The following is a 13,570-nucleotide window of genomic DNA, read 5'->3' as shown; positions in this document are numbered from 1 at the left end:
GAACAATTTCAGCATGCAAAAGTGCTGACCCTAACCTGAAAGTCATACACAGCTTTAACACTTAATACTATCATTGAAAGGGTCAAAGTGGTAAACTTAACATTTTAACTAAAACTTGTATCCTATTGGGTTTCCCAAATGTCATGGTCCATATCTCTATATTGCTAAATCTTAAACCAACTCAACCTGAGGATTTATCACTGGCAAAATGAAGGCACTTGCAGAGGCTTTCATTGTGACCACTTGTTGCTGTGAGTATAAATTCTGACAAATGGGTCAAATTTTGTATCGAACATGATTTTCCCAAATATCAATATCAATAGTTCTACACTGCATTGAGCTTGAATGCGTAAATTTCAAATCTTTTAACTCAATCTAGGGATTAAACAGTGTTAACATGAAGACAAACAGAAAAGCTTTAAATGGTTTTGACTGAACACTCACTCATATTTGAAGCTGTCATCAAATCCTTTTAATAATCTCTCTAGTGATGGTAAAAATCAGCCTCCTTCTAACCCTTGTGCAAAAGATATTCATTGGCAAAGTGATGTTGAATTCCTGACATTTAGATTGGAGGACTAGCAATGAAAAAAAATTTGTTCTCACTATTTGCAGATTAACAGATGCCTTGCTTTTCTAATCTATTACAGTTTAGTGATGACTTTGAGTGTCTTTTGAAACTATACTTAGAATGCATTAACACAGCTACAACTGGCTAACCTCTGACTTTTTTAGTCTATTATTTCTCTCTTTTCCACCACTTATTTAAGTCTGTCTTTTTACCTGCTCTTTCCATTAGAGACAATTACTGAGTTGCATTCGTGGTGGAAACTGCCCTGGACCCAACGTCAGTTCTCTCCAGTTGCCTGGAGATGTGAATTTCTTTGCCAACCAGCTGGCTGTGCCCACCCTGGAGTTCGCCTTTGAGCAGACCAAAGCAGAAGAGGTACGTCTGCACCAAAACACCAGATTGTTGACTTATTGTACCAATTTTGCCTGTTTGCAACCTTCTGCTCAGCAATAACCCAAACATATGGTGCCCTGTGGAGTAGGAATGTGATGTGATCTGATCAAAATGGGGTACGCAGTTATTTTACGGTGTTAGTTCCAACCTTTAAACACCTCTTGGCACTTTTCTTAGACCAACCTATGTTGCAAGGCTGTTCCTATTGCCTGGTCTAATTGTTGTACTCATTTGGTAGGAGGGGCCTACATCAGAGAGGAAAAAGCTGCAGGAGGAGGGGGTGTATGCGTATAAATTCTTTTCTCCCCTCAGATTAGTTGAGAAACATGACTAAGATACAAAATGACACCTAGTGTGTGTCACTGCAGCAATTTGTCCAGTTCTACATCTGCAGTCTGTAAGACTAATAGTATCATTTAGATAGAAATAAACATTCCAACACTATTTACAAACTCAGCTTTGACAGACTGTAATATGGATTATGTCTCTATACAAGCAACAAATACGCATCACAGCGGTTTACAAATTATGCATGCCCCCATTTACTTCCATTAAAAATGCAGTATTGATGTTTGTTGTACTGCCTTGGGGTGGAAATGGAGAGATTTAGCCTCATCTTAGTCTGCCCTCTCAAGTTTGGAACTTGTGGCTAAGATTGCCAACTTGGAGATTAATTAGTGTGAGAGATCGTCATGATGTTTATCCGCCCTAGAGGCATCACAGCAACCTTAAAATAATAGTGGAGAGTGGGAATCGTGGCAGTGGTTTGGGTTTGGAGGGGAGACAAACTCTAGTATAGACATATTTATGTGACTAAACTTTAGAGTCCCTGCTAGATATCCCATAACCACCAACTGGTAATGATAGTATATACAGGGTGACCCAAAAAAACGGGAATTTTTGAAGTGCGTATAGGCAGACATGAGCAAGTGGCAGCACTGCGAGACAGTGACCTTGAGCAAGTAAACACACCCCCATTTTAGTAACCATTGGCAGCTGCGCGAGAATTGTTCGGTAACCGTGTGATCTCAAGATTCGGTAACGTTCCCTGGCCCCCTAGATCGCCAGATTTGTCCGTTTGTGATTTTTTCTTGTGGGGCTATCTCAAGAGTAAAGTGTACATGACTCGACCGAGAACTCTGGATGAGTTAAAACAGAGAATTCAGGATGAAATTCACAGTATCCCAGCTGAGATGTTGCAGCGGTCAATGAGGAATCTCAACAGCAGATTTCAAGAATGCATTCGTACAGGAGGACGCCATCTACAGGAAGTAATTTTTAAAAATGAAAATTCCATCATTGTTTCTTAAATGGCATGTTTTAAGGTTTCAATTACTATGAATAAAATATTTTTCTTCCATCACTCTTGGTTTTATTGGATTGTTAAAAAAGTTCCTGTGTTTTTTGTGTCACCCTGTATTACTGGTTAAAAAAAAAAGGCACATTGTGTAAGAGTTAAAGGCATCATTGCAATCAATTAAATATCCTTTATACAACTGTTCCCTTCTAAGCATAGAGGACATCACATGGCCTCTAAAACAGTCATATTTCACCCACTGCCAACAAAATGAGGTTTGAAGTATGTGAGGCGTCCAGTTTTGGATGATGTGAAGGGTTGGTGAACTGTTTCTCATCAGATTCCTCTACATGAAAGTTTCCAGAGATACCAGGATTGCAGTGTACATGTGGATGCAGTATAAATGTTAAGATATTTTGTTAATTGTGTATCAGTTAATCAAAGCACACCCACAAAAGTGATAAGAGAAAGAAATATTATTCTTTTCATTTGCAGTAATAAAACGGTGCACATTATAATGTTGTATATAGCTACAGATTTAAAGTGTGCTTTGATTTTGTTGAAAAGAAACAACATTTCTGAGAGAACAATCCATCACTTTTGCTTTTTTTTCACCAAAACATACTAGAGTTCATAACCCAACCATTATGGGTGTGTAGCTTTAAAACAATGATTTAGCTATGGCCAAGAAACAATTGCAGTTAAATTACCGTACTTTCCAGACTATAAGCTGCACCTGACTATAAGCCACACCCACCCCGTTTCCAGCATCTCACCATTGGTTCATTGATGCCAAGCTTACGTGCAGCTGCTCTATTTCCTTTTTTTTACAGCCGGATCGATCATTAGCCCAGAAAACATAAATTAGCCGCATCATTTTAGAGCCGTGGGTTCACAGTGTGTGGAAAAAAGTAGCGGCTTATAGACTGGAAAGTACGGTTCTTTTATATTCTTGGCATCTTTTCTTAAACCGACGACACACATGATTTACAACAATCTGCAAATGCAAATCTGAATAACCTGCTGTCTTACAAATCATTTTAACTGACCCTGTTTTTGCTCTCATTCCCTTATGTTGGTTAGACTGGTAGAAGTTTCCAGAGAAAATATTGGTTCTATGTTGAATTTATCTTTGAAAATAAAATTTCAAGGAAATGAAGTTTTAACATGTTGCTCAGATTAGCTCAACTGAGAAGAAAAGGGTGGATATCCTATAGGTACAGACTAAGCAGGTATTAAAAACACAGATATGACCCCGTCAGTGACCTGCATGTACTATTAGAGTAATAGAATAAACTCCTCTCATCCTGAGCTGCAGTCACCTCTTATCGACAAAGTTTTATTTTCATTACACACCGGCTGTTATCAAGCAAAACTGTCTGGAACAGCAGTGCTGCTTTCTCTGACAGGCTTCTTGAGTTGAATTTTTGCCACAGCGGTTGCCTCTGTGAGGAAAAAACCCTTCATCCGTGATCATTTGCCGTGGACAAGAGTTTTTGTACAAACTCAGTGCACTGTGTGGGCCGAAGTTCAGTTTGAAAGGCACATGTCCTAGCACCCAACAATATAATCATTACAGAAACTGCTTTTGTCAGTTTGTATTGTTTTGGTGACAACTAGTTCCATTAATAGAGCTGAAAACAGTGACAGCACTGTCAGTTTTTATATCATGCGACTACAGTTATTTTTAGTAGTCCAGGTGAAAAAAAAAACATGCAGGGAATTCAATCGTTTTGCTTCTTTTTTTTTGTTCGTTTGGTTTTTTTTGTTTTTTTTTTCATTATTCTGACAATAATGCCACATTTCCACGATGTGGAACCGGCTGGACTCGACTCAGGTACCAGGTCCTACTCCTGGAGACCATTTCCATTACAGGATACTACCGACTTTACAGTACCTGAACATCATAGCGATGTGGCACGTTACTTCCATGTCATCTGCTCAGAGTTATTGATAAACTCACTTGTTGTGTGTTGTCTCGTCAAACTAATGCTGAATTTTTACATCGGCCACTAAAGACTGAATCTCGACCGACTGTGGTGTAGTTTTGCGGGCTGTCATCATTTGGATTAACCTACTGCTATATTTACTGTAAACTTCCGCATCTGTTTTTTGTAAAACGGCGGGTCACAGAGACAACTCTGACCAATCAGTGGTCTGCAGTGTTTACACGTCATGTTTTAGTATCTGGTCCCCAGTCCTGGAACCTCAGTGGAAGTGATACCTAAAAACTAGTACAGTCTACTCTCGTTATACCGCCAACTTCCGTTCATGGCCAAATTGGCGGTATAGCGAAAATGGCGTTACAACGGCTTGCGTCCATAATGTGCATGTCTTTACTATATGATGTCTATGCTGCCTCCGTTAACCCGTTCTAATTGCGTTTCTAAATAAATCTTGATTCTGTTATGTTGTAAGGGATCATTTAAAGTGGGGAAACATTTTAAGCATTATTATACCGTGTCGGGAAATGACACCCCATCATCTTGAGGCTTTGGCTTAATCCCACGTCCTCTTCCTGACATCCTGACCTACTGAGTGTTCTGCGATAAATGAACGGTGGCCGTTCCGTAGACCTACTCGTAGCTTGTCGCAATCAGCGTCTGGTGCGTTTGTTTCAGTGCATTGTTAAAATTTATGTGTACTCGATGGCAATCACGCTGGCGGTATAACGGTCGGGAAATCAATGGTATAAGTGTTGTTTGTGCATGGAACTGGGCTGGCGGATGGCGATAGGCGGAAATGGCAGTATAACGGTGGGCGGTTTAACGAGAGTAGACTGTACCAGGTACCGGATTCCAGATTCTTTTTCGTAATGGAAACGCAAAAAGGCCGAGCCGGTACCACGTAGTGGAAATGCGGCATTAGACTAATGATGGTGAGTGGATGGACCTGTTTATTGTACTACTGACAAGTATGGAACTGTAATTCTACATGTTCTATCAGCCATTGATGAACAACTGCTGTTAATTATGGGGTTAAGCTTCTTCCCTTTAACACTGAAACAAATTCATCCGATTCTTCCATAAAGGAAAACTGAATTTTCACAAATTACCCATCCTTAGTCCCTCTTTCCTTGTAAAGGATTAGACTTTTACTGGATGCTGCTTTTGGACTAAGTCATGATTACAAACGCCTCTTCAAATTACCCATTTTAGATTAAACTTTTTTAGTCATTTTAGTTTCAGTCCTAAATTGTCCCATTATCCAACTTTTCTTGAATGTGTTGCACCCCAGCTATCAGGAAATATTTCATGTCTGGGTTCTCTCAGGCTTCCTCCCACCGTAACAGGTCAATCTAAAGTTCCTGTAGGTGTGAATGTGAGAGTGAATGGTTGTCTGTATGACAGCCTGGTGATGAACATTCAGGATCTAACCTGTCTTTGCGATGGTAGCTGGCATAATCTCCGGCATCCCTATAACTTTCCAGAGGATTAAGCAGTTTGGAGACTGAATGAAATGAATTGGATCAGGCAAAACGTGTTGCGTTCATGCTGTCTACAGTGAAATACAAATACATTTTATTGCTGAATTATAAGGTGATTAGATAAGGGGATAGAGATATTAGAAGGGCAGTAGGGAGCAACAGGGGTGTAGGTGCAGGGGTAGACCTCAGTTTCAAAAGGTGAGGATGAGGGGTCATTACAATGTTGGTCTTTTATCTAAATGGTAAGTGTCGTTTTATGTCCAACTTTGTGGAATAACTCAAACTGTACATTGGACATTCAAATGCTTTATGTTGACCTATGTCTTATATGGACCTTCATCTGCTGACAACATCCCATACCCAATGTGTAAATACTGTACATTGACAATATATTTAGTTTCTCTACAAATTTATAATTAAAAGTCTTTGTTTACAGTATTGTACAGGAAGTTGTTTTAGAGTAAGTTCTTTAGCAAGTTTTTTAGAGTATATGCTAACTTTAATGTCAACCTGGTTACTAACCTGCCTGTTTGGTCTGTCTGTTTTTTGTGTTCTTGTGCTGTATGCAAAGCAGCTGAATACTTGAATTTCCCCTCAGGATTGATAAAGTATTGGGATTAATAGAGTATCGGGATTAATAAAGTATCAGGATTAATAAAGTATCGGGATTAATAAAGTATTGGGATTAATAAAGTATCAGGACTGATAAAGTTTCGGGATAAATAAAGTATCAGGACTAATAAAGTATCAGGATTGATAAAGTATCAGGATTAATAAAGTATTGGGATTAATAAAGTATCAGGACTGATAAAGTTTCGGGATAAATAAAGTATCAGGACTGATAAAGTATCAGGATTAATAAAGTATCAGGATTGATAAAGTATCGGGACTGATAAAGTATCAGGATTATTAAAGTATCGGGATTGATAAAGTATCAGGATTAATAAAGTATCGGGATTAATAAAGTATCGGGACTGATAAAGTATCAGGATTAATAAAGTATCGGGATAGATAAAGTATCAGGATTAATAAAGTATCAGGATTAATAAAGTATTGGGATTGATAAAGTATCAGGATTAATAAAGTATCGGGACTGATAAAGTATCGGGATTGATAAAGTATCGGGATTGATAAAGTATCAGGATTAATAAAGTATCGGGATTGATAAAGTATCAGGATTAATAAAGTATCAGGATTAATAAAGTATTGGGATTGATAAAGTATCAGGATTGATAAAGTATCAGGATTAATAAAGTATCGGGATTGATAAAGTATCAGGATTAATAAAGTATCAGGATTAATAAAGTATCAGGATTGATAAAGTATCGGGACTGATAAAGTATCAGGATTAATAAAGTATCAGGATTAATAAAGTATTGGGATTGATAAAGTATCAGGATTAATAAAGTATCAGGATTGATAAAGTATCGGGACTGATAAAGTATCAGGATTAATAAAGTATCAGGATTAATAAAGTATCAGGATTGATAAAGTATCGGGACTGATAAAGTATCAGGATTATTAAAGTATCGGGATTGATAAAGTATCAGGATTAATAAAGTATCGGGACTGATAAAGTATCAGGATTATTAAAGTATTGGGATTGATAAAGTATCAGGATTAATCAAGTATCGGGACTGTTAAAGTATCAGGATTGATAAAGTATTGGGATTAATAAAGTATCGGGACTGATAAAGTATCATGATTATTAAAGTATCGGGATTGATAAAATATCAGGATTAATAAAGTATCAGGATTAATAAAGTATCAGAATTAATAAAGTATCAGGATTGATAAAGTATCGGGACTGATAAAGTATCAGGATTAATAAAGTATCAGGATTGATAAAGTATCAGGATTAATAAAGTATCAGGATTGATAAAGTATCGGGACTGATAAAGTATCAGGATTAATAAAGTATCAGGATTAATAAAGTATCAGGATTGATAAAGTATCAGGATTAATAAAGTATCGGGACTGATAAAGTATCATGATTATTAAAGTATCGGGATTGATAAAATATCAGGATTAATAAAGTATCAGGATTAATAAAGTATCAGGATTAATAAAGTATCAGGATTGATAAAGTATCGGGACTGATAAAGTATCAGGATTAATAAAGTATCAGGATTGATAAAGTATCAGGATTAATAAAGTATCAGGATTGATAAAGTATCGGGACTGATAAAGTATCAGGATTAATAAAGTATCAGGATTAATAAAGTATCAGGATTGATAAAGTATCGGGACTGATAAAGTATCAGGATTATTAAAGTATCGGGATTGATAAAATATCAGGATTAATAAAGTATCGGGATTAATGAAACATCCATCCATCCATCCATCCATCCATCCGTGGTTAGACCTGTATTTGCTATATGCAAAAATTCCCTTATTCAAACCAGTTATTTTTCAGGCTGTCAGTTGTATTGGAGTGTTTTATTTGGGTCTGGGGTGTGTGGGTGTGTTTTGCTCCTTTACAAAATTCTATTGTATATTTCAAATGTTACATGTCTTCTCATGATTTGTATTAACCATCCCATATTTTTGCTTGATACGCCCACACGGCGCTTTGTTTTTTTCCATTCTGACACATTATCACTGTTGTCATGGTGAGTTGTCCCCATTTCAGATAAAGGTGGCAGGACAGTAATAGTCGATTTTCACAGTAATATTTAACTGGTTCTCCACTGTCATATTTTGTATATAAAGCAGTGTTACATACAGGTTACTATATACACTAAGTAACTTTAAAAACACACATTTCAAAATTGACTAGAATTGTCATGAGATGTACTGAGACGCTCCAAACAGCTTCTTAGACACACAATATACTGTTGTTCTGCCTGACTGATTGTGCTTTTTCCAATGTATGAAAGTGTCCAAACTGGGTAGGGGAGTGAAATACTGGGATGGGCTAAATTGTTAACCAAAAATGTGTAGGCTTTGTACACATGTGACCCTCCCTATAAAAACCCCTGAAGTAAAAATGGGGAAAATGTCTGTAGCAAAAATGCCACGCTTGACTGCGGCCGTGTAAGAATGAATGGTACTGTCCAATTTGTACAGGCTGATTGAATAAACCGTTTCCTCGATTCAAAATCTTGTGTGTATGTCTCCCAGAATGTGTGCAACAAGAACAGTAACTGTACCTGGAAATATAGTCCGTGAATTAGAAGTAAAACATTCACGTTAAAGTTACTTAGTGTAGAACTGGAAAGAGTACTTTAACCCTTTCATGCATGAATTGTGAGAACCTTAGTCAAGATTTTTTTCTTCAGTGTTTTTATTCCTCCTTAGGCATGAAAAAAAAAAAAAAACAATGCAATCAAGTTTTTTTTTTTTCCTATGGAATTACAAAAATATCCATGCATTTAATTTTTGAAGTAAAGAAAAATATGTTTAAAACCCAATATCAGAAAGTGATATGAATACAATAAAATAAAAACATGTTTAATGCTGCTAATCTGATGTCTTCTCACATTTTAACATATTCTAATGCTAGTAATTACCCACTTCATGGAGATAATATGCAAAAAAAAAAAAAAAAAAAATTCTTGTCTTACAAATAACAATTGATTTACACTTAAACATGTTAGTGCAGATCAGGTTTATCAAGAACAGCGAAGTTACAGTAATGGTATGAATGTCAGTGTATGGGATGGTGCGTAAGTGTCCACTGTGTTGGCTGATATGGAACTAAAACAACAAAACCCATGAATATACAAGAGAACAGCTGGAGAATAACTGTCCACTGGAGTGGCCTATGCATGAAAAGGTTAATAAACCTAAACTTTCTGGTGACAGTATGTTTGGTAAGTACATTGTAGGCCATATACTTATGTTGGAAGTGAATCATATCAGGTTTTTATGCTAATCTACGCAGTTGGAGTTAGCTGCGAAGGTTCATATCATAAGTCCAGATGGTATTGTCCAGACCAGCTGTTTAACCCTTTCATGCATAGTGGTCACTATAGTGGACAGATATTCTCCAGCTGTTCTCTTGTATATTCATGGGTTTAGTTGTTTTAATTCTATGTCCTCCTGAGACCCAGCAATGCATTTTTGTCCTCTGTAGCGGACTAAAGTTTGACAGTTTTAATTAAAAAAAAAACAACAAAAACTGCTGTTCATTGCAAAGGTCATTCCATTAAAAAATAATAAATCAAATAATTTTAAAAATGAATCTGAAAAAATTTGCATTTTGCAGTTTCCAATCAAGATGACTGTTTAATGTAAAAAAAAGCTAAAGATTTCACTTACCGGATCTCAAGAGGAGATCAACCAACACAGTTTGACACTCATACTGATATTCAGACCATTACTTTAACAGCTAATTTCTCAAAGAAAAAAGTTTTTTTTTTTTTTTTTTTTTTTATGTATTATCTCCATGAAATGAGTAAAAACTAGTATTAGAGTATGATAAAATGTGCGAAAATATCAGATTACTGCATCAAAAATGTTTTAATTTCATAGTTTTCACACTGTATATCATTTTATGATGATTGATTTTAAATATGTCTTTTTTTTTTTAATTCACTTTTTATTGACATTCTGTATCAATTTTGACAAAGATATTCATTTTAAATGTCATCAACATTATATTAATCTGAATGTCCCATTTTTTAACGATGAAACAAACAAAAAGAACATAAACAAGTAGGGAGTGAATTGCAGTTATTGCATTTACTATATCTAATCTTCTATACAAAAATAAAAGCATCAAAGTCCGGTCTGCGTGACATAATGTATTCCATCCATTTCTTCCACCGTGTAACAAACAAGTCCTTCTTATAGTTCACCTCTGCAGTAAGTCTGTCCCATCTTATATATGTCCACTGTAATGTCCATCCACATGCTCAGCGTTGGCTTTCTGATAAAAGCCATTTTCTTGTGATGGCTTTTTTGGCCGCTATTAGCAGGATATTAAATAAATATTTGTCTCTCTTTGGCCATCCTTCTGGCATAAGTCCAAAAAATAAAGATTTACATTCAAAGGATAAGTGGCTCCCGATAATTTCTTGTGTTTCCTTATGTATTTCCTTCCAGTAATTTTCGATAACAGAACAATTCCAGAAGAGATGATAATGATTTGCATTTGTATTACCACATTTTCTCCAGCAAATTGGGGAGCTAAATATATGTTTCTTTGCTTCAAAAATTTAATGCATGGTGTCCAGCTGAGTGGATATTTTTGTAACTCCATGAAAAATAGATTCATAAAAAAAAAAATCAATTGCATTGTTTTTTTCATGCCTAAACAGGAATAAAAACACTCAGAAAAAAAATCTTGATTAAGGTTCTCATAATTCATGCATGAAAGGGTTAAAACACTGCAATTAAGGGCATTGAGTTAACATGATTTATTAAATAGTCCGATTAGGTTCATACTGTCTACTAGAACTTACACAGATTTCCTTTGTTTTTTGTCAGACAGATTTATTAAATGTCTGAAAATGGAGGCTGGAGTCAAAACCAGATGCATTCTATGTGGTTTTAAGGATTTCAGTTTTATTTCTTGGCGTCTTGTCAAATAACATTGTTCCAAATACCATTCAAGAGTTCTTTAAATTAAGAGAGAGTAACTATCATTTAAGAGGTCTGTATATTTTTGAATGTATGAAAGCGAGGACAAATGTGAAGTCCAGATGTACTTCGGTTGTGGGTGTGAAATTACAGAATGGACTCGATGATGAATTTAAATTGTTCACTTCTCTGACAAAGTTTAAAAAATGCCTGAAGTATTAGATCATTCAGGAATATTAAGTGGAGATGGTAGATGTGTTTTTGTTGTTATTGATTCTTTTGTTATAATGCGAATCCTTTATGATGTACACATTTAAATTAATGTAAGTGGTGTGTCAGGTGCAAAGGATAGGCAAAAAATAAGCTTCTGCTTCTAGCCTATTTCTTTTTTTATGGTTTTTGTGTTTATTTTGGTTGTTGTACTGTGTGCGGTGATAACTGTACAAACCAAAAAGAAACCATTCATTCATTTTGTTCATTGTACTGAATTCGTGTATCATTCGTTCATTCATTTTTCAGTTTAAAACCAAAAATCTAAAAACCAAAAAGACTGTTTGTTTTTTTTTGTTTTTTTTCATTTTCAGAACCAGAATGAAAAACAGATAATGGTTCGTTTTTACATTTCCCGATTTTGTGCTCAAATGAAAAATGGAAAAAAGACGGATAACGACTATTTCATCCGATTTTGCTATTTTCAATATAGTTCAGTAGTCTGACCCGGAAGTAGTCGTAACTATGGAAAAAAATAAACAAACGGAATCATGGCTGGACTGGAGGAATATTTCTGCTATAATTAAACTGCTGTTTATCCTGTTAATTCAAAAAAATAAAGCTGAATTTATTTTTTTGTGTGAATGCAATACGCTTCCGTATCAAACAACTGCTTAATTATAGAAAAATATTCCTCCAGTCCGGCCATGATTCTGTTTGGTTTTTTTTTTTCCCTAGTTACGACTACTTCCAGGTTAGACAACTGAACTATAATGAAATAGCAAAATTGGATTAACCCTTTCATGCATAGTGGTCACTACAGTGACAGCTGTTCAAAGGTGTTGTTTTCCTTGTATATTATGTATTTTGTCGGTTTTATTTCCATATCACAGCCAACACAGTGGACACTTATGCATCATCCCATACACTGTAATTCACCCCATTACTGTAAATTTGCTGTTTTAGATAAACCTGATCTGCAGAAACATGTTTGAGTGTAAAAAAAATTCTAATTGTTATTAGACTGTAATTAACTTTTTTTTTTTTTTTTTTTTTTTTTTAACAAAAAGGTTGTATTTTTTTTGGCAAATGATCTCCATGCAGGTATGTTAAAATGTGAGAAAACATCAGATTAGCAGTATTAATGTATTTATTTCATAGTTTTTAATGCAGTATATCAGTAAATACATGTTTCTTTGCTTCTAAAATTAACACATAGTGTCCAGCTGAGTGGATATTTTTGTAACGCCATGAAAAATAGGTTAATAAAAAAATTCATCACAATTGTTTGTTTTTTCATGCCTAAGAGGAATTAAAAACACCAAGGAAAAAAAAATCTTGATTAAGCTTCTCATAATTAATGCATGAAAGGGTTAAACCGGTTGTTATCCGTTTTTTCCATTTTTATTTGAGCACAAAATCAGGAAATTTAAAAAGGAACCGTTATCCATTTTTCGTTCTGGTTTTGAAAATGAAAAACAAAAAAACAAGTCATTTTTTGTTTTTTTTTTTATTTTTGGCTTTAAATTGAAAAACGAATGATACACAGATTGTACTGCTTAGATTTATGTATTTAAGTCATTTATTTATGTACTTACTTATTTTTTCTGTATTCCCCAGAGCTCATGGTAGCTGATCCGGTATCCCATTTGAGAAACTTCCTATATATCTTTCATTGCTGTAATTAATTTTTTTCTAGTGAACAAATTGGCCTTGCTTACGTATTGTGCTAGTTTGCCATCTGGTAGCTTGTATTTCTTAGCATCTTGCACGTCATTGTTATACTTCAGTCTTTATCTTGGCTTGTCACATGTAGAGAGGTGAAGGACGGAGGAGGTAAAGAAGGTGAAGTCCTTGCACCTGGCTTTTGGTATAAAACCTAGTTATTCTTTCCCAGTAGGTTCAAGACAGTAAATTCAATCGAGTTTCCCTGCAGATCATAGGTTACAGGTACAACTGTAATTACATTCTGACACACTATGACCTCTATAAATACTTGCCACCCACAGAGGTGAGAAATGATTGTTGCTTTAGCAGCGGTGGATGACTTCACCAATGAAATACTGTAAAGCATCTGGTTCATATATGCAGGAAGATGGGTAGAGGGATTTTTTCTGAGGTAGAATTCCATTTTGGAGAACGACAC

At 35.4% G+C, this 13,570-nt stretch overlaps 1 protein-coding gene across 1 annotated transcript in view; it reads left to right on the top strand.

The window, feature by feature from the left end:
• Positions 1-13,570, top strand: part of naaladl2 (N-acetylated alpha-linked acidic dipeptidase like 2) — an 801,028-nt gene that overhangs the window by 559,813 nt on the left and 227,645 nt on the right. The window contains exon 11 of the mRNA XM_030132744.1: positions 800-946. Within this exon, the coding sequence (XP_029988604.1) occupies positions 800-946 (147 nt within the window). The remainder of the gene's footprint in view (positions 1-799; positions 947-13,570) is intronic.

This window comes from Sphaeramia orbicularis, chromosome 4, assembly GCF_902148855.1.
Source record: "Sphaeramia orbicularis chromosome 4, fSphaOr1.1, whole genome shotgun sequence".
Taxonomy (NCBI): Eukaryota; Metazoa; Chordata; class Actinopteri; order Kurtiformes; family Apogonidae; genus Sphaeramia; species Sphaeramia orbicularis.
This window is presented reverse-complemented; position numbering and strand designations above follow the sequence as displayed.